Source organism: Clinocottus analis, unplaced genomic scaffold (assembly GCF_023055335.1).
Source record: "Clinocottus analis isolate CAN_PGR_092001 unplaced genomic scaffold, fCliAna1.0.p SCAF_2, whole genome shotgun sequence".
In the NCBI taxonomy this organism is placed as follows: Eukaryota; Metazoa; Chordata; class Actinopteri; order Perciformes; family Cottidae; genus Clinocottus; species Clinocottus analis.
The window spans coordinates 1,324,741-1,345,637 of NW_027175931.1; the positions used below are offsets into that span (position 1 = coordinate 1,324,741).

Sequence of the window (20,897 nt, forward strand, 5' to 3'; positions counted from 1 at the left end):
TAGAAGTCTATGCTTCATGTGTTAAAGCTGCATTCTCTCTCCTGACCACCAGGGGGCGACTCCTCTGGTTGTATAGAAGTCTATATAAGTGACTCTACTTCTCTCTTGATGTATTCCCTCAGTAAACATTGTAAACATGAGTTTATGTCTCAATCTCTAGTTTCTAGTCTTCTTCTATACAGCATGATGTTGATTTAGTACATTATGGTCTGTTAGAGTCAAACAGACCATAAAGCAGCGCTTTAGGGGCGGGGCTACAAGGTGATTGACAGGTCGACTCATCCTCTTTCCTCTCCTCCCCCCCCAGCTCGGTAAAGGTTGCTCCCTCCATCTCGCTCAACGCTGGAGTCAGCTGTTCAACATCCAGCTGAGGAGGATGCCCATTCTGTCCAAGGACTCGGCTCCGGGACTCATCATGGCCACAGGTGGGACGGGGAAGAACATAGATAGCCAAATGTCCCGTGGCCTTTGAACGCACCACCTCCTTCTGCCGAGCATTCAGAAAAGGCTCCGAACGGGAGGTTTGACTCGTCAGAGAGAAACAAAGCTGCAGGTTCTCGCTGCCTCTTCACAGCTGCTGGAAAGCATCCATTTGTTGACGCTCTCCAGTTCCTAGGAGACCGCTTCACCCTCACCAGGCCAGCAGCGCTGAATGCATTCTTATAGGAGGAAGAGGAGGAGGAGGAGGAGGAAGAGGAAGAGGAGGAGGAGGAGGAGGAGGATTCAGCGTCTGCATTCGCTTCCTTATCGCTCTCAAACAGATGAGCTAATTACTGCTGCAGCACCCAGCGGCCACTCAACGGGTCAAACACTCATTAAACACACACACACACACACACACACGCTGCACAGCTGTGTTTACACACACAACAAGCTGCACAAACCACTCGTGTTTATTTATTTGAGAGTTGTTGCGCTGCAGTTTATTTCAGAGGAAACACTTTGATCCAGTTCAAAGGTACGCAGGAATCTGTTGAGGAGAAACCTCCTTTTTGTTTGTGTTGTTTCATCGAGGATTGAAACCCGACCCCTCCTCGTAAACAACAAACAACAAGACGTCCTTGAAGAACGTTGTTGATTGTGTATCAATTGGATAAACGTTGAGCGTTTATTTGTTTCTTTACATTTTATTATTTAAGGCTCCCAAACTTTTTTTTCTCATTTTGAAAAAAAATAATTCGACCCGCACACCGACTGCTAATGGCTAACGTTAACTAGCTCTCTCATGCTAACGATGAGGGTCACTTCCTGTTTACTGGTTGCTGAAAGAAAACCTAACGTTGCGGTTCTGCTAACGTCACTAGCTCTCCTCCTGTTGGTTCTCCGTTAGCTAGCGGTGCTGCTAACGTCATTAGCTCTCCTCCTGTTGGTTCTCCATTAGCTAGCGGTGCTGCTAACGTCATTAGCTCTCCTCCTGTTGGTTCTCCGTTAGCTAGCATTGCTGCTAATGTTACTAGCTCTCCTCCTTTTGGTTCTCCGTTAGCTAGCATTGCTGCTAATGTTACTAGCTCTCCTCCTGTTGGTTCTCCGTTAGCTAGCATTGCTGCTAACGTCACTAGCTCTCCTCCTGTTGGTTCTCCGTTAGCGGTGCTGCTGTATATATATAAATTACACATATCATAAGACTGGATATTGGATTGTATTTGGTCTTTTTCTGTTTTTTAAGGCTGCATTAGAGTAAAGTGACGACATAATTTATGTTTTCTATTGATCCACATTGAAGATCATCCATCAAAACGTCTCCATATAGATCAATATCTAATATTTGGTCCAACACATCGTGGTATTGGATTTTGTCTCGCAGCCCTTTGGACTCTTCACTCTCCACGTCCGCAGGTTTAATGTGGTTAAGCGTCTTTGACCTGCACAGATTGTTCCTCCGCTCCGCCGGACGCTAAACAACAACAACAACTACAACAAAACAACAACAATGCGTTCTGAGGAAAATATTTGTCAGCGAGCACAAAGATACCGAACGCTGCTGCGTTCTGAATTATTGGGTTACAAGTTTTTTCCATATGTGAAAGCAAAAAAGCAGCGACCACATGAAGTCTGTCATATTTTGGGGGGGAAAACCCCTGTAATGTGTGTGTGTGTGTGTGTGTGTGTGTGTGTGTGTGTGTGTGTGTGTAACATTGCTTTTCTTTTTGTCCTCTGATTGCAGGATCTGTCGGCAGGAATTTGGCCAACAAGCCCAACGTGTACGTATCCAGCAGCGCCGGAGCTCGCTGGAGAGAGGTCAGTACGACACCCGACACCGAGGAGGCGGGAGAATCCTCTGGAACGAGAACGATGAACCCTCCAACCCCCACCGGGGTCTACTGAGGGTTCCTCACAGCATCATGGCAGAAAATCACGTTTATGTTAAAGTTGAAACCCTCAAATTAGTTGCCTTTTAAAGAGCAAAGTGCTGCTAACGATACTAGCTCTCCTCTTGTTGTTCTCCGTTAGCTAGTGGTGCTGCTAACATTACGAGCTCTCCTCCTGTTGGTTATCTGTTAGCGTTGCTGCTATCCGTACTAGCTAATGAGCTAAAGTTACGAGCTAACATTTTAGCTCTCCTCCTGTTGGTTCTCTGTTAGCGTTGCTGCTAACCGTAAGAGCTAATGAGCTAACGTTACTAGCTGTCCTGCTGGTTCGAGTGAATAACTTTTGTGGACGATGTTCTGCTTTAACGATGGAATGAAACCGCGTTCTCCAGTACTGCACTTATTATATGTACTTAACGGTATACTTTACTTTTTACTGCGAGTAAAACTTTGTCTTGTTGGGTCAAAGATGGAGGAGCAACGGATCAGCACTAAAGAAAATCTAAATGTTATACTTTTACTTTGTTATAGATATTTATAGTGTTTTTTTCCTTCATAAATACACACAATTCAAATAATAAGGAAGTCAAATATTGAATTTTAATGAATTAGTAGTTTAATGATGTTTTTTAAAACCTCTCTTTCTGATATTCATGTTGATAGGTTTATAAAAAATCTACTAGATTACATTTGATCGACAAAAACAGCAATTTAATGGGTTCCTTTCTAGTTTTTATTCACCAAAGTCCCACATTGACTTGTTTCACAGGCGCTGGCGGGCCCTCACTTCTACACGTGGGGCGACCACGGCGGGATCCTGATGGCGATCGCGCAGGGCGGCGCCACCACACACGTGAAGTGAGTCCCACCGACCCGGAGATACATAATCTCATCGTTCATAAAGAGACATAGAAGCCAGAGAGGCCGGTTCCAGCTGAACGGCTTGTGAGACGAGTGAACCCTCCCTCGGTAAACATCGTCCCAGCTGTGTGGCAACAGCAGCTTCTCTTATTGTTATTCATCTGCAGGCGATAAAGTTAATGAACGTGGAGCCTGTTCCCGTACGCTGGTTAATCAGTAACTCACTTTTTACATCCAATTGTCAATAAAAATGCCAGATATGCTCCATAATTACCCCCACCTTTCTCTTTAAAGTCTTGCTGTTGGTTAAGCCAAGGAGTACGTGAGGAGGCTGCAGATTAAATGACTTTCTGGACGTTGATTATTAATTGTTCTATTTTTAATGAACATCCAGGAAACGGCTCTGAACCCTAAAACCCGCCGGAGGGAAGGAAAAGCATGTTTGTTTGTGTTTAAAGTCGCCAAAACGTCACCGTTTATCAGTCAGAAACTGAAAAAACCTCATCATTGTAAAAAATGTTATCTTTCCGACGGTCCTTGAACACATCGCGTGTGACAATTCCCTCAGGAAACGCAACCGGAACTTAAACGATTAGCTTTTCTTTTTCTACCTGTCTAATGAAAACTTAAATAAGATGGTCATGGGGTTATTGAAAGAATGCGTATTCATGATAATAAACATAACACCCCCTCCCGTCAGGTTCAGCACCAACGAAGGCGAGACGTGGTTCGACTTCCAGTTCTCGGAGCGGGCCGTGTACGTCTACCAGCTGCTCACCGAGCCCGGCGAGAAGAGCACCATCTTCACCATCTTCGGCTCGTACGCCGACCAGAGGCACGGCTGGCTCATCCTGCAGGTCAACACCTCCGACGTCCTGGGTAGGTCAACAACAACGTGACGTCACATGGGGAGGTCAACAACAACATGACGTGATGTCACATGACATGGGGAGGTCAACAACAACATGACGTGATGTCACATGACATGGGGAGGTCAACAACAACATGACGTGATGTCACATGACATGGGGAGGTCAACAACAACATGACGTGATGTCACATGACATGGGGAGGTCCTCTCTGGCGCTCACGCCTCACCAGAGGGCTTCACTCGGGCGTCTCCGGTGGTTGTGGCTCCGCCTCCTCCGGCGGTGTATTTACTTTTAAAGAGAACTGCAAGCAAAGCTTTTCTTCAGAAGGACGGTGGGTTTGCTGTCTGTTGGACAGGATTTGGAAAATTTTGTTTAAAGTCATTGAAATTAGGTCAAAAGTCATTGAAATTAGGTCAAAAGTCATTGTAATCAGGTCAAAGGTCATTGAAATTTGCTAAAAAGTCATTGAAATTTGGTTAAGTCATTGAAATTGGGACAGAAGTTATTGGAATTGGGTCAAAAGTCATGGAAATTTCGTTATAAGTCATTGAAATGTGGTTGAAAGTCATGGAAATGCGTTATACTCATGTGTTCATGACGTTCATTTACTCTTAGTTTGAAATAAAATAATATGCTAAGAATGTTTGCTCATGGAAATCAAGTCATGGAGACCCATTGGTCAGAACGTGCTTCAGTTGGTTTCTCTTGTCTTTGAGAAGACACAAAAACTAAACGACAGTTTCCAGAGTCGGCATCTTAATTGTCTGTTCATGATCTTCTAGCATCTCTTTGAGGACTCTTGGTTGTGGAACAATTCATAAAACCCTCCCGGGTTCTAACGCTTCGTTTGCGTCTCCAGGCGTTCCGTGTTCGGACGCCGACTACAAGCTCTGGTCCCCGTCGGACGAGCACGGGAACGAGTGCCTGCTGGGCCGCGAGGTGACCTTCAGGCGGCGAGCGCCGCACGCCACCTGCTTCAACGGGGAGGACTTCGACCGGCCCGTCAACGTCGCCAACTGCTCGTGCACGCGGCAGGACTACGAATGGTGACTCCTCTGGTTGTATAGAAGTCTATGTTTCATGTGTTAGAGCTGCATTCTCTCTCCTGACCACCAGGGGGCGACTCCTCTGGTTGTATAGAAGTCTATGCTTCATGTGTTAAAGCTGCATTCTCTCTCCTGACCACCAGGGGGCGACTCTTCTGGTTGTATAGAAGTCTATGCTTCATGTCTTAAAGCTGCATTCTCTCTCCTGACCACCAGGGGGCGACTCTTCTGGTTGTATAGAAGTCTATGCTTCATGTCTTAAAGCTGCATTCTCTCCTCCTCCTCCTCTTCCTCCCAGTGACCACGGCTTCAAGCTGAGTGAGGACCTCTCCCTACAGGTGTGTGTACCTGACCCTGAGTTCTCAGGTGACCTCTACGCTCCTCCAGTTCCGTGTCCCATCGGCACGACATACCGACGCAGCAAAGGGTGAGACACATGACGACTAAACTACCATCGACCTCTCTAAAGTACAGACCTCTCTAATCTCTCTATAGACCTCTCTAAACTCCCTACAGACCTCTCTAAACTCCACCTAGACCTCTCTAAACTCCCCATAGACCTCTCTAAACTCCCCATAGACCTCTCTAAACTCCACCTAGACCTCTCTAAACTCCACCTAGACCTCTCTAAACTCCACCTAGACCTCTCTAAACTCCACCTAGACCTCTCTAAACTACCATAAACCTCTCTAAACTACCATAGACCTCTCTAAACTCCACCTAGACCTCTCTAAACTACAGACCTCTCTAAGTGATCAATACCCCTGTGTTCCTGCTGCAGCTACAGGAGGGTACCTGGTGACAGCTGCAGTGGTGGAGACGTGGAGTCCAGGCTGGACGGAGAGATGCTGCCTTGTCCCGTCGGAGGTGAGTTGATTCATGGTGGGAAGTTTCATTTCCAAAACCCCCGTCCACAAACATGCCATGTGATGTTTGATGGTCTCTTCTCAGAGAGCAACGAGTTCATCCTGTACGCGGTGAGGAACTCCATCCACCGGTACGACCTCGCCACCGGCACGGACCAGGCGCTGCCGCTGGCCGGCCTGCGGGAGGCCGTGGCTCTGGACTTCGACTACGACAGGAACTGCCTGTACTGGGCCGACATCTCACTGGACACCATACAGGTCAGTGGGGGGGAACCGAGACCTCAGAGAGTTATACATGTGGTGGAAGCTTTTATTTTGAAGGGGAAATCAAGATCGGAGAGTTATAAATGTGACGGGCGCTTTTATTTTTAAGAGAAAATCAAGATCAGAGAGTTATAAATGTGATGGAAGCTTTTATTTTGAAAGGGAAATCAAGATCGGAGAGTTATAAATGTGACGGCCACTTTTATTTTAAAGGGGAATACAAAATCAGAGAGTCATAAATGTGACGGGTGCTTTCACTTTGAAAGGGGAATCAAGTTCAGAGAGTTCTAAATGTGATGGAAGCTTTTGTTTTGAAGGGAAAATCAAGATCAGATGAGACCAGTATCATCAGCCCAGTGCACCAGTGTGTGCTCCACTGTGTGCACCAGTGTGTGCACCAGTGTGTGGACCAGTGCTCCCAGTAACCCCCCCCCCCCACCCCCACAGCGTCTGTGTCTGAACGGCAGCACGGGTCAGGAGGTGGTCGTGAGGAAGGACCTGCAGAACGTGGAGGCTTTGACCTTTGACCCCATCAGCCGCCTGCTCTACTGGGTCGACGCCGGAGCGCAGAAGATCGAGGTGCGAGAGCCGAGCCGCCCTGTTGAGTGATCATCATAATGATAATGATAATAATAATGATAATAATCATCTGCTGGTGATCAATACGTTGTGGTTGTGCTTGAAGGTGTCGAACCCGGACGGAGATCTGCGCCACACGCTGCTGAACTCGTCTGTGCTGGAGCATCCCAGAGCTCTGGTGCTGCTGCCCGCAGAGAGGTGACGCTCACAGAGTGCTCTGGTTATTTATATATATATATATAGATATATATAAATTTAGATATAGATCTATATATATATATATATATATATATATATATATATATATATATATATATATATATATATATATATATCGTTTTCTCTTTTCAAACAGTTCAGCAATGAATTAAACGTCTGATAAATCGTCTCCAGTCTATGAAAAGCCTTTATTACAATGCTAACGTTAGCGGCGCGTCACGCTAACTCCTCCCCCTCCCTCAGCCTGATGTTCTGGACGGACTGGGGCGACCGGGCGGCCGGCGTGTACCGCAGCTCCATGGACGGCAGCAACGTGTCGTGCGTGGTGTCGGACGGCGTGCGCTGGCCCAACGGCATCACGGCAGACGAGCGCTGGCTGTACTGGACCGAGGCCTACAGCGACCGCATCGAGCGCGCCGACTTCAGCGGCCGCATGAGGAGCGTGCTGGTGGAGGGGCTGCCACACCCCTACGCCATCGCCGTGTTCAAGGTGCAGACACACACGCAGAGCCACGCAGACACACAGACACACACACACACGCAGAGCCACGCAGACACACAGACACACACACACACGCAGAGCCACGCAGACACACACAGACACACACACACACGCAGAGCCACACACACACACAGAGCCACACACACACACAGACACACACAGACACACACACACGCAGAGCCACACAGACACACGCAGAGCCACACACACACACAGACACACACAGACACACGGATACACACAGACACACGCAGAGCCACGCAGACACACACACACACACACAGAGCCACGCAGACACACACAGACACACACACACACACAGACAGACACACACAGAGACACACGGATACACACGGATACACACACAGACACACACAGACACGCACAGACACACACAGATACACACACAGACATACACAGAGACACACAGACAGATACACACACACAGACACGGATACACACACAGACAGACAGATACACACACACACATACACCCAGAGACAGACACGCACAGAGACAGACACGCACACACAGACCGACAGACACACGCACAGACAGACACACACAGACACAAACAGACACACTATTGTCTGTCTGTTTCACTTCATCATGTTTACACCAAGCATTTGACATCATGAAGAATGTGGTTTAAAGTCGTGGAAATCTATTGGTCAGACTGTGTATGAACCCTGCAACAACAACAACACAACAACAACACAACAACAACAACGGGTTGTGTCTCATCTGCTTCCTCCGCTCTCAGAACGACCTGTACTGGGACGACTGGTCCCGGATGGGCATCTTCAAAGCTCCAAAAGCCGGCTCCCAGAGCAACGAGCTGATCGTGGGCCGACTCACCGGAGTCATGGACCTGAAGATCTTCTACAAGGGGAAGAACCGAGGTGAGCCCTTCAAAATAAAACACATTTTAAGACACAAAAGGCTTCAGGACACGCACACTCACGCGACGAGTGTGTGTCTGCAGGACACAACGCGTGTGCGGACCAGCCCTGCAGTCTGCTCTGTCTGCCTCAGCCCGGCCACCGGCACACCTGCGTCTGCCCCGACGACGCCCCCACCGTCACCATGCCGACCGGAGAGCTGCAGTGCCAATGCCCCGCCGGGTACCTGCTGCAGAACCACACCTGTATCAAGACAGGTGAGACACACACACACTACCTGCTGCAGAACCACACCTGTATCACACGCACGGCCCTGACTCCGACTCACTTCCTGGTCCCGTGTGCTTTTCGTCCAATCAGAGCACAGCTGCCTGCCGAACCAGTACCGCTGCTCCAACGGCCGCTGCATCAGCAGCATCTGGAAGTGCGACAGCGACAACGACTGCGGCGACATGAGCGACGAGCAGGAGTGCCGTGAGTACCGCGCACGCGAACCCAATGAGTACCGCGCACGCGAACCCAATGAGTACCGCGCACGCGAACCCAATGAGTACCGCGCACGCGTAACAAGCGAACCGCGACTGACCGCGTCACCGCCGTCCGCTCCGCAGCGACCACGACCTGCGACCCGTCCAACCAGTTCCGCTGCTCCACGTCGGGCTCCTGCATCCCGCTGGCCTTCAGGTGCGACCACGAGGACGACTGCGGGGACAACAGTGATGAAGAGCGCTGCGGTGAGGACACGGCGCTGCAACATACACCTTATGTTCTACACCAGGGTTATTATACGGGCTATTGGGTCTAATGCCCCTGAGTCCCATTGGGGCTATTGGACCCATTTGGGGCCCATTGGGGCTATTTGGACCCATTGGGGCTATTGGGACCCAATTGGACCCATTTGGACCCATTGGGGCTATTGGGACCCAATTGGACCCATTTGGACCCATTGGGGCTATTTGGACCCATTGGGGCTATTGGGACCCAATTGGACCCATTTGGACCCATTGGGGCTATTGGGACCCAATTGGACCCATTTGGACCCATTGGGGCTATTTGGACCCATTGGGGCTATTGGGACCCAATTGGACCCATTTGGACCCATTGGGGCTATTGGCACCCAATTGGACCCATTTGGGCTATTTGGACCCATTGGGGCTATTGGGACCCAATTGGACCCATTTGGACCCATTGGGGCTATTGGGACCCAATTGGACCCATTTGGACCCATTGGGGCTATTGGGACCCAATTGGACCCATTTGGACCCATTGCGGCTATTGGGACCCAATAGCCGCAATGGGTCCAAATGGGGCCATTAAACCCAATGGGGCTATTTGAATTCAAATAGCCCCATTGGGACCTATTGGGGCTATTTAAATCTCATGTACCAAACCATATATTTCACTTGTGTATTACTTATGATGGTCAATACATCAAAATGCAGCAGTTTTAGGGGCTTTTATTTCATAAAACAAGCTATGATTTACAGTTTTATACAACAATTGCTCAGTCTGTGTCCCTAGTATCTCACCTCTCACTGTGAAGCAGCATATCTCCTAGTTTTAAGTCATACGTTCGGTTCCAGAGTCCCACCAGTGCGGCCCGGGGGAGTTCACGTGTGCGCGCGGCGTTTGCATCCGCGAGGCGTGGCGCTGCGACGGAGACAACGACTGCAGGGACTGGTCCGACGAGGCCAACTGCACGGGTGAGGGCCGGCGCCGCGTCCTTCAAACGAAAGACGCCGGTTTTGAATCGCGACCGTCCAGGTTTTTAAAAACTCATTTGACTTTTTTTGGTCCCCCAGTGGGCCACCATACCTGCGAGGCCAGCAGCTTCCAGTGCCACACGGGCCACTGCATCCCGCAGCGCTGGATGTGCGACGGCGACGACGACTGTCAGGACGACTCGGACGAGGACCCGCAAAACTGCGGTGGGTGGAGTCGCGGCGTCCACGTGAGTAAATGGATCGGCGAGCGCTCTGATGTGACGTCCAGCTCCGTGTCTTCCAGAGGGAACTCGCTGCAACGGATTCCTCTGCTCCAACCACACCTGCCTGCCGGCCACCGCGCACTGCAACGGCGTCCAGGAGTGTCCGGATGGCGCCGACGAGCACAACTGCGGTGAGGGATTGTGTTTTGTTTTGCAATTTTTTTACTTTAAACAAAAAAAAGTAATAATATATATGAATCAAAGTAAATAAGAAATACAATTAGCATGTTAATCTTGTCAAACACATATATCATTGACAAAAACTTTTTTTTTTAAATGAATAACTCCATATGTACTATAGAAGCCAATTTCCACCACACACAAAAAATAAAAATATTAGGACCAAAAAAAACAAAACAATTAGGACCTTTTTTTTGGTCCTAATTATTATTATTTATTTATTTTTTTGGTCGTCTTTTTTTTTTTTTTTGGTCCTCTTATATATATATATATATATATATATATTTTTTTTTTTTTGGTCCTAATTCAATTTTTTTTTTTTGGGTCTTTTTTTTTTTTTTTTTTTTTTGGGTGCTCATTTTTTTGGGGGGGGGGTTGCGGAAATGGGCCTCCATTAAAAAATTAAAAAAAAAAAAAAATTAAGACCAAAAAAAAAATTAGGACCTTTTCCTTCGGTCCTAATTATTTTTTTATTTTATTTTCGGTCCTCATTTTTTTTTCTTTTTTTGGGTGTGTGGTGCAAATGGGCTTCCATAATATATTAATTAATAAATAATAAATAATAAAATAATAAATAATAATAAATAAGTAATTAAAAAATTATGCTATAAAAATAATAATTTAAAGTAATAAAATGTAGCTTAAAAAAAATAATAATAAATGGGAAAATTTTGTTATGTTTTTGTATTTTAGCAACAACGAACAGCTAGCTTTTCCATGCGTATCTTCAGCTGCACTGAGGTTCCTCTCTGTCGCCCACAGACCCGCTGTGCACTCGCTACATGGAGTTCGTGTGCAAGAACCGAGCGCAGTGTCTGTTCCAGTCGCTGGTCTGTGACGGCATCAAACACTGCGAAGACGGATCCGACGAGGACGCCGACTACGCCGGATGTGGTGCGTTAAACCACAGAAAGAAAGATCTTGAGTCCATCAATAGTTCACTATATAGTCCACCATTTATAGGAGCAACGCTAGAAGAGACAACGCTAAGAAGCAGAGCTAGCATAAACTTCTTTCAGCTAGCTCTGCTTCTATGAGCATTCTTTCAGCTAGCTCTGCTTCTGTTAGCATTCTTTCAGCTAGCTCTGCTTCTGCTCAAACTTCATCTAAAATCTCCAAATGTTCTCTTGTTTTTTTCGTGTAATTCCGCTTCACATCCTAAATGTCATGTATGCAAATATTTAGTTGTATTCACTGTGAGCCGATGAGTTGTGCGACCCTTTCCCGACGTCTCCGTGTGTGTGTGTTCGTTCCCGTCAGCCACGCCGTCTGAGTTCGGCAAAGTGTGCGACGCCTACACCTTCCAGTGTGCCAACGGGGTGTGTGTGAGCCTGGAGTGGAAGTGTGACGGCATGGACGACTGTGGGGATTATTCTGATGAAGCCAACTGTGGTGAGGAGGATGCACACACACAGACACACACACACACAGGAACACACGACAAATAAACAACCCGTGTGTTGCAGCTGCTGCCACTGAGGTCCCGGGCTGCTCCCGGTATTTCCAGTACGAGTGCAAGAACGGACGCTGCATCCCGACGTGGTGGAAGTGCGACGGAGAGAACGACTGTGGGGATTGGTCCGACGAGGCCCAGTGCACAGGTACGCACGACCACGCCGCTCCACCGCCACACGCCTTCCTTTCTTTGATTTAGAGCTCCGAAAAGAGCGGAGGAATCACCGGAAATCAATGTCATGACTTAACCTTAACCCTTTTAAAACTTTTTAACTGTCTCGCATCATAATTCACTTCATGTCGGACAGAAGAAACGTACTTTCAATCTTCTGTTTGTTTGGACAAATGGAAGAATTGACAATATTTTGACTTTTGAATATCGAGTTTTTGTTAATTTTAAAAATTCAGATTTTTTTTTTTTTTACATTACTTATTTATTAAAAATAAACACGCCATCAAATCAATCTTCTAGATTTAGTTCATACATATTGGTTGATAATAAACAGATAAAAATACTTTATTGGGTGAGTTTTTACTAAATAAAACAAAATAATGAATTTGTGAACGACACGTTTCTATAATCAGTTAGAATATGCGACATGTTTAAGTTGTGTATATATTTATTTATGGACATTTCCCTACGTGTCCGTCTCCTTTAATGAATCATTGCCGTCCTTCGTCGTTGAACCTGAGCCTCCGCCCTGCAGGTGGCGCCGTCCCTCACACCGTGGCCCCCGGCCCCTCCACCTGCGCCCCCAACCGCTTCCACTGCGGCTCGGGGGCGTGCATCATCAACACCTGGGTGTGCGACGGCTACGCCGACTGCCCCGACGGCAGCGACGAGCTGGGCTGCCCCACAGGTAGCGCCGCCCGACCGCTCTTCTTCTTCTTCTGCTTCTTCTTCTTCTTCTTCTTCTTCTTCTGCTTCTTCTTCTTCTGCTTCTTCTTCTTCTCCTTCTTCTTCTTCTTCTTCTGCTTCTTCTTCTTCTTCTTCTGCTTCTTCTTCTTCTTCTTCTGCTTCTTCTTCTTCTTCTTCTGCTTCTTCTTCTGCTTCTTCTTCTTCTTCTTCTTCTTCTTCTTCTTCTCTCGTGTTAATGTCCGTCACATTTTTCTCTCCTGCAGCGGCTAACGGCTCGGTGACGGCGGCAGCGCCGCCGGTGGCGCCCACTCAGGCCCCGCCCTCCCCCACGCGCTGCCCGCGGGGTCAGTTCCTGTGTCGCCGGCCGCCACGCTGCATCCCCGACTGGCAGCGCTGCGACGGCCAGAACCACTGCCAGGACGGGTCCGACGAAGAGCGCTGCCGTGAGTCCCTGCAGCCTGCTGATTGGCTGCAAAGCCATGAGACACAGAACCTGAAGTAGAACCAGAAGTTGAACCAGAATCAGAAGTACAAACAGAACCTGAATAAGTAGAACCAGAACCTGAAGTAGAATCAGAACCAGAATTAGAACCTGAAGTAGAATCAGAACCAGAATTAGAACCTGAAGTAGAACCAGAAATAGAAGTAGAAACAGAACCTGAAGTAGAAATAAAACCAGAAGTAGACTCAGAACCAGAAGTAGAACTTGAACCAGAAGTGAAACCTAAAGTAGAACCAGAACCAGAAGTAGAACCTGCAGTAGAACCAGAGAAAAAGAGGAAATGTTTTAGATTTAATGACCTAAAATGGATTCAAAGGCCAAATTACAACAATGTGTAAAAGTTAAGAGATAATATTTACTTTATTTGTTATTTATTTACATTTTATGTCTTAGTTACTAACATAAAATATATGATCTCAAAGATAAAATGAGATATAATCTGACTTAAAGGTTGAGTTCACATTATTTGCACAAATGAAATAGCAAAGCTGAAATGTTGAAACTGCACCGAATACTCCGAGAATATGAATTTACTAATATTGATGTTGCACATGAATGAGTAAGGACTGGAGGGGGGGACGTGCACATCGACCTGCAGTTTGCAGCCTGAACATGAGCTCTGAGTGGAATGTAATCATAATAATATGTCCTGTAACTGGTAATAACTGTAAAGGCGCCTCCCCTCTGCAGCCACCAGGGGGCCTCTGTTCTGCGGCAACGGGTCGCGCTGCGCTGACGGCGAGGCCTGCGTGCTGGACAGCGAGCGCTGCGACGGCTTCCTGGACTGCTCCGACCACAGCGACGAGGACAACTGCACCCGTAGGTCCCCGAACACACACATTAGGCCCCGGTCCCCACAACACACACACACACCGGGTCTCGTCCCCACAACACACACACACACCGGGTCTCGATCCCCCGGGCCTGGAGGGCGTGATGATGTCAACATCTTTTTAATAAGACGAAGACGTCTTATGTAAATGCTAGTTTGTGTACTTCAGTACACAAAAACATTAAAAGGATGTTTTTGAGTGGGTGGTTGTTTGTGGTACTTTTCCATAGTCGATGTACTTCTACAGCAGGTTGAGTCTGAAAATCTTTAGAACGTTTTAGAATTTTAAAATGTACAAACTACCAAACTCCATAAAAAAAAACAGTAATTTAACCTCTGAAGACACAGTCGTCTGCTGGTCGACTGCTGCCTCCTGGTAATTTATTTGTGTTATTGTGTGACTTTAGTGAATCTGTACTCGTCTTTTAAAACACTAAAGTCACACAACAACACCAACACACGACCAGAAGGAGGCAGCGGTAGACCAGCAGCTACTGTATCCTGAGAGGTTAAAATTGCTGTTTTTTTCAATGGAGTCTGGTGGGGGTTTTTTCTTTAAATATTGATTATTTTAGGAGTCTAAAATACGTCAACAGCAGATAAACTGCAGTAAAACTCTGTGTAGAAGAACCTCATACAACACAAAAACATCCCTTTAAGTAGCATTTAGTATTGAAATCAGTGCAACGCTGCCCCCTGCTGGCTGTTGGTGTGTATTACTGGCTGTGTGATGAAACGGCAGTAAACTAAGAACCTTCCTCTGTTCCCCCAGTGGACACTCTGGCCTATAAGGTCCAGAACCTCCAGTGGACTCCTGACTTCTTGGGTGCCATCACCCTGACGTGGTCTCGCCCTAAAAACCTTCCCCTGGACTCCTGCTACTTCCTCATATACTACAGGTGAGCTGGACCCGTCTGCGCCGCCGCCTTCAGGCGAATCTTTAGGATCCCAGCATTCATCCGCGTATGAATCCGTCACCGCGAGCCGGTAGTAATCGGTTGCGTTGCTCCTGCTGCGCCTCCAGGCTGGTGGGCACCCAGCAGTGGACCATCATGGACACCCACAGCAACAAGACCAGCTACAAGCTGACGGTGCTGAAGCCGGACACCACCTACCACGTCAAGGTGCTCACGCAGTGCCTCAGCAAGCTGCACAAGACCAACGAGGCGGTGACCGTGAGGACGCCGGAGGGACGTGAGTAGCGCGGGACGCCAGGGGTCCAGAGCCTTGGATAGACACTAAGGTGGAAGTAGTAGAAGTATTTACTCACATGAAGACTTCCTGTCCCCCCCCTCCCAGTGCCCGACCCCCCCAGGAACCTGCAGCTGTCCTGCGACAGCGGCGAGGACGGGACGGTGGACATGTCCTGGAGCCCTCCGGACAAAGGCCACGGCCTCATCAGAGAGTACATCGTGAGTTTTTATATCGACATACAGACGGAACAAACATGGCCGCCAGTGAGGAGACGTCAGCTGTCGTCCCCAAAACAATGTCTGTGCTGTAAAGTTAAAACAATCTCTATATTCATGTGAAAACATCTGGATTTATTATAGTTCATCACCAACACCACATTGTACTAGATTACATGAGAACGTTTATATTTACCTTCAGCCAGTACTCATTTTCACTGAGCAGAGCCTGAACGCACCATCATGCAACTGTAGTGAACCTCCTGTTGGTTCTCCGTTAGCTAGCATTGCTGCTAACGTTACTAGCGCTCCTCCTGCTGGTTCTTCGTTAGCTAGCAGAGCTGCTAACGTCATTAGCTCTCCTCCTGTTGGTCTCAATACTGATTGGTTGTTTACGAAGCCACATCATCAAAGACGAGAGAAACATGATGTTCTGATTGTGTGTGTGTGTGTGTGTGTGTGTGTGTGTGTGTGTGTGTGTGTGTGTGTGTGTGTGTGTGTGTGTGTGTGTGTCAGGTGGAGTACAGCGAGCGAGGAGGTGCTGACTGGATGTCCCAGAGATGCTCCTCAACCAGCAGCGCGGTGAAGGAGCTGCAGCCGGAAACTCTGTACAGGTTCAGGGTGAGAAACTCACTCCGACAACGTAGAACAACGGTTGTGTGTCCGTGTTGTGATGTCATTGTGTTTTAGTGTTGCCTTAGTGTTTATTGTGTTACACGTGTTGATGTCCCTCAGGTGGCGGCGGTGACCAGTCGAGGTGTCGGTAACTGGTCCGAGGTGAAATCCATCACCCCAAAGAAAGGTGAGAACCTGCCCAACACTGCCACCTGCTGGTGTGTGTGGACTGTGCACTTTACCAGAGGAAGAAACAATGAAAAGCATGAGGCTGAAGCTCCTCTCTGACCCGTCTGCTCTTCCTGCAGCTCTTCCTCCTCCCTCCGTCATCGCCGACAGCATCACCGCCGACTCCATGAGCCTCTCGTTCAGCTTCAACTCCCAGTACGAGGTGAGAGAGAGAGAGAGAGAGAGAGAGAGAGAGAGAGAGAGAGAGAGAGAGAGAGGGAGGGAGAGAGAGAGAGAGTCTCCCTGAAGACGAGGTCTGTCCCCATGACACTGCTATGTCTCTCTCTCTCAGGTGAAGCAGTACCTGGTGGTTCTCTCCTGGCAGTTTGACTCCCACGTGAAGGAGAACAAGAACTACAGCGTGACGGAGCGGATCCTTAAAGGTACGGCGTTGATCCAACACAAACCTAACTTTAGGCCCTTTACTCAAAAAAAAATCATCCTCAAACTATAAAGTGTGTGTCTCTGCAGCCACTAGAGCTGTTTGAATAATGTTGTGTTATAATAAAAGGAACACATGTGAGATGTTGTTCAGATGTGTAAATATCAGTCTACATGTTAGGAAATAAAGATGACACACAGCAAAACCAGCTACGATAACAACTGCTCAGATCGTTTTTTAAAACATTAAAGGTACAGTGTTGATCCTTAAAGGTACAGCGTCGGTCCTTAAAGGTACAGCGTCGATCCTTAAAGGTATAGCGTCGATCCTTAAAGGTACGACATTGATACTTAAAGGTACAGCTTGAATCCTTAAAGGTACGGCGTCGGGGCGTCGGTCCTTAAAGGTACAGCGATGAATCATTAAAGGTATAGCGTCGATCCTTAAACGTATAGCATCGATCCTTAAAGGTATGGCGTTGATCCTTAAAGGTACGGCGTCGGTCTTTAAAGGTATAGCGTCGATCCTTGAAGTACGGCGTCGATCCTTAAAGGTACAGCGTTGAATCCTTAAAGGTACGGCGTCAGCTCCTCCATCGTGGCTCGTCTCCTCCACGTTGACCTTGAACTCTTCCTCCGTCTGCAGCCACCAACCTGACGGCGGGCACGCTGTACGAGGTGGCCGTGTGGGCGCACACCAGCATCGGGGACAGTCCCACCGCGCTGTCGCACCACCAGACCGCCGGCGCCCAGCCGGAGAGGCCCTTCCTCAAGACCCGAGCCCTCAACCAGACCGCCGTGGACTGCAGCTGGACCGTCAACAGCACCGCCGCTCAGGTACCACAAGAAAGACCCGGGCTTTCAGACAGCCAGGAGCATGCTGGGTAGTGGAGTATCCTCGGGTCCAGAGCTATGTTAGCTTAGCTTCCATCGCTTCACTCTGGTGGCAGCTTGATAGTAGTAGCATTCTATCGAATGTCATGAGTGATAAACATGAACCCTCACTGTGTGTGTGTGTGTCTGTGTGTGTGTTGCAGATGTATGGTGTGTTTTTTGCCACCTCCTTCCTGGATCTGTACCGCAGCCCCCGTCAGGTCGCCACCTCCTCCCTCAGCCTGACGGTCACGGTGGACAGCGACGAGCAGTACCTCTTCCTGGTGAGTGCTCCACGACCTCCAAACGACCTCTACATCACTGTAGCCAGCTCGCGCTGCTGCTAGCTCCCCGACCGCTAACGACAGGTGTGTTGCTCCCGTGACGCCTTCAGGTGCGAGCCGTGGCCCCGTTCCTGGGCCCGCCCTCCGACTACGCCGTGGTGAAGATGATCCCCAACGAGCGGCTGCCGCCCAGGAACCTGCACCGCGTCCGGGTGGACAAGACGCGGGCCACGCTGAAGTGGCAGCCGCCTTACGACGCCCCGAACGCAGCGCTGGTACGTAAGGGAACCGGTTCTAGAGGAGGGGGGAACCTGTCTGGGGGGTCTGGAGTTAAGGGTTCTCTAAACGTTCTGGGTTCAGGTTTCTTTCTCATGAAATTATTTTTAAAAACTGAGTGAGTACTAATCTGTGTGTTTTTATGTGGTTGTCTCTCTTCTTCCCTCCTCTCCTCTCTCCTCCTTCCTCGTCTCCTCTCCTCCCTCCTAGACGTATGTGATCCATGTGCGTGACGTGATCCGTAAGGAGGAGAGCGACTACAAGCTGACGAGCAGCAACAACACGGTGGAGTACGAGCTGAGAGGCCTGGAGCCGGGCGGCCGCTACAGCGTGTGTGTGCGGCTACGCAACATGAGCAAGGAGGCGGGCTTCACGCTGAGCACGGGTACACACACACACACACACACACACACACACACACACAGTACTTACTGTATCTTTAAGGCCGAGCCCTACAGAGGAAACTCATCTCCCTCGCTCTGCTTCAGTTCCTCTCCCGGCTCCAGAGGCCCTGAAGATCCTCACGGAGAACGACCACGTGTTCCTCTTCTGGAAGAGTCTGGCGGTCCGAGAGAAAGGCTTCAACGAGAGCCGGGTGAGCGGACGTTTTCTTTACATGTGACACTTCGGGTAAAAAATCACATCACGGTATTTCATACGATTCTGGCGTTCAGTCATCGAGCAGCTGTTTGTACGTCGGTACGCATAGAGGGCGTTAGGAAGCTAAACATGGAGGGACTTAGGACCCAGTGGAATGCAGGTTTTTTTTTAAAAATAGACCGGAAAGGGTCCGTCTCTTCCTGCAACGGAATTTCTTCTTGTTCTAGTCGGCGAGCTGTACCCAGCATGCAGTTAGGCAGTGTAATTTTTTTCCCGCGTTGGTACATGGAGGGCGTTAGGAAGCTAAACACGGAGGGACTTAGGACCCAGGGGAATGCGACGGAGTTTCTTCTTGTTATCACAGTGGGCGAGCTGTACCCAGCATGCAGTTAGGCGGTGTAAATTTAGAAATGTACAATTATTGGTGTTACAAATTGTTTTGTTTGTGTGTCACAAAGTGTTTTGCCTGTTGAAGAGCGTTAGTTGTGGGTCATAAATTGTTGCCGTGTGACCCTGATGTCATCGCGTGTTTTCCGTGCGCAGGGCTACGACGTGCACGTGCACGACAGCGTGAACAACCGCACGGCGTTCCTGGGCAACACCACGGAGACGTTCTTCCGCATCAGCAGTCTGACGCCGGGACACAACTACACATTCTCCGTGCAGGCGCACTGCCTCATGAGCAGCCAGCTGTGTGGAGAACCTGCACTGCTGCTGTACAGCCAGAGGGGGGGTAGGACACACACACAGACACACACATGCAGACACACACAGAGAGACACACACATGCAGACACACACAGAGACACACACATGCAGACACACACACATGCAGACACACACACATGCAGACACACACACACACACACACACACACAGACACACACACACACAGAGATACACACATGCAGACACACACACAGAGACACACACATGCAGACACACGCACAAGCAGACACACACACATGCAGACACACATGCAGACACACACACACACATGCACACACACACACATGCAGACACACACACATGCAGACACACACACAGAGAGACACACACACATGCAGACATACACACAAACAGAGAGACACACATAGAGACAAATACACACAGATATACAGACACAGAGACACACACACAAACACACACAGAGACACATACACACACACACAGAGACACACACACATGCAGACACAAACACACACATACAGACACTCAGACAGATTTAAAAGGACAAAACGGCGTCGTGAGATGATCTTTTCCCTCCACTTCCTCCTCCTCCGCTTCCCCCTCCCCCTCCTCCTCCTCCTCCTCCTCGCCCTCCACCTCCTCCTCCTGCTCCTCCTTCTCCTGCAGGCTCCAGTGACTCCTCCCTCGGCGCCGGTCACTCGGGCGACGTGGCGGCGGTGGTGGTGCCGGTTCTCTTCCTGCTGCTGCTCGGCGTGTGCGGCGGGCTGGTGGCGCTCTACCTGCGTCACCGCCGGCTGCAGAACAACTTCACCGCCTTCGCCAACTCCCACTACAGCTCCCGCCTGGGGTCGGCCATCTTCTCCTCCGGGGACGAGCTGGGTGAGGACCGCTCGCCTCCTCATGACGGACGCGAGGGTGCATCTTCACCTCCTTTCCTTCATCGTCTCCTCCTCCTTTCCTCCCCAGGTGACGATGACGAAGACGCTCCGATGATCAGCGGCTTCTCGGACGACGTTCCCATGGTCATCGCGTAGCCCCTCCCCTTTCACTCCCCATCGGCGGGCGCGGTACGATGGAGTGAAGAAGACCCCTCCTCCTGCTCCTCCTCTTCCTCCCCCTCCTCTTCCTCTTCCTCCCCCACGATTTAGCAGGAAACCTGAAGAAACATGAAAAAAGTGTCAAGAGAGAAAGATATTTTTCGAAAATACGATGCACTTTTTTGTGGATGCGCAATAACTTATTTTTTATAATATTACATATATATATATATATATATATATGTGTGTGTGTGTGTGTGTGTATACATA

General features: G+C 48.9%; 1 protein-coding gene across 1 annotated transcript in view; it reads left to right on the forward strand.

Moving 5' to 3' along the window:
• Positions 1 to 20,897, forward strand: part of sorl1 (sortilin-related receptor, L(DLR class) A repeats containing) — a 40,565-nt gene that overhangs the window by 17,274 nt on the left and 2,394 nt on the right. Inside the window, exons 10-48 of the mRNA XM_068584261.1 lie at positions 308 to 425; positions 2,165 to 2,238; positions 3,079 to 3,167; positions 3,871 to 4,049; positions 4,902 to 5,088; positions 5,387 to 5,515; positions 5,870 to 5,955; positions 6,040 to 6,212; positions 6,666 to 6,797; positions 6,904 to 6,995; positions 7,260 to 7,506; positions 8,282 to 8,420; positions 8,504 to 8,677; positions 8,781 to 8,894; positions 9,032 to 9,154; positions 10,004 to 10,123; positions 10,223 to 10,348; positions 10,428 to 10,538; positions 11,350 to 11,481; positions 11,848 to 11,979; positions 12,054 to 12,188; positions 12,750 to 12,902; positions 13,165 to 13,344; positions 14,094 to 14,222; positions 15,008 to 15,134; positions 15,260 to 15,429; positions 15,535 to 15,647; positions 16,161 to 16,265; positions 16,380 to 16,446; positions 16,568 to 16,650; positions 16,780 to 16,870; positions 17,515 to 17,705; positions 17,906 to 18,025; positions 18,136 to 18,300; positions 18,512 to 18,686; positions 18,790 to 18,896; positions 19,445 to 19,634; positions 20,257 to 20,469; positions 20,557 to 20,897. The exon at positions 20,557 to 20,897 is cut by the window's right edge and continues 2,394 nt beyond it. Of these exons, the coding sequence (XP_068440362.1) occupies positions 308 to 425; positions 2,165 to 2,238; positions 3,079 to 3,167; positions 3,871 to 4,049; positions 4,902 to 5,088; positions 5,387 to 5,515; positions 5,870 to 5,955; positions 6,040 to 6,212; positions 6,666 to 6,797; positions 6,904 to 6,995; positions 7,260 to 7,506; positions 8,282 to 8,420; positions 8,504 to 8,677; positions 8,781 to 8,894; positions 9,032 to 9,154; positions 10,004 to 10,123; positions 10,223 to 10,348; positions 10,428 to 10,538; positions 11,350 to 11,481; positions 11,848 to 11,979; positions 12,054 to 12,188; positions 12,750 to 12,902; positions 13,165 to 13,344; positions 14,094 to 14,222; positions 15,008 to 15,134; positions 15,260 to 15,429; positions 15,535 to 15,647; positions 16,161 to 16,265; positions 16,380 to 16,446; positions 16,568 to 16,650; positions 16,780 to 16,870; positions 17,515 to 17,705; positions 17,906 to 18,025; positions 18,136 to 18,300; positions 18,512 to 18,686; positions 18,790 to 18,896; positions 19,445 to 19,634; positions 20,257 to 20,469; positions 20,557 to 20,624 (5,259 nt within the window). The 3' untranslated portion in view covers positions 20,625 to 20,897. The remainder of the gene's footprint in view (positions 1 to 307; positions 426 to 2,164; positions 2,239 to 3,078; positions 3,168 to 3,870; positions 4,050 to 4,901; positions 5,089 to 5,386; positions 5,516 to 5,869; positions 5,956 to 6,039; positions 6,213 to 6,665; positions 6,798 to 6,903; positions 6,996 to 7,259; positions 7,507 to 8,281; positions 8,421 to 8,503; positions 8,678 to 8,780; positions 8,895 to 9,031; positions 9,155 to 10,003; positions 10,124 to 10,222; positions 10,349 to 10,427; positions 10,539 to 11,349; positions 11,482 to 11,847; positions 11,980 to 12,053; positions 12,189 to 12,749; positions 12,903 to 13,164; positions 13,345 to 14,093; positions 14,223 to 15,007; positions 15,135 to 15,259; positions 15,430 to 15,534; positions 15,648 to 16,160; positions 16,266 to 16,379; positions 16,447 to 16,567; positions 16,651 to 16,779; positions 16,871 to 17,514; positions 17,706 to 17,905; positions 18,026 to 18,135; positions 18,301 to 18,511; positions 18,687 to 18,789; positions 18,897 to 19,444; positions 19,635 to 20,256; positions 20,470 to 20,556) is intronic.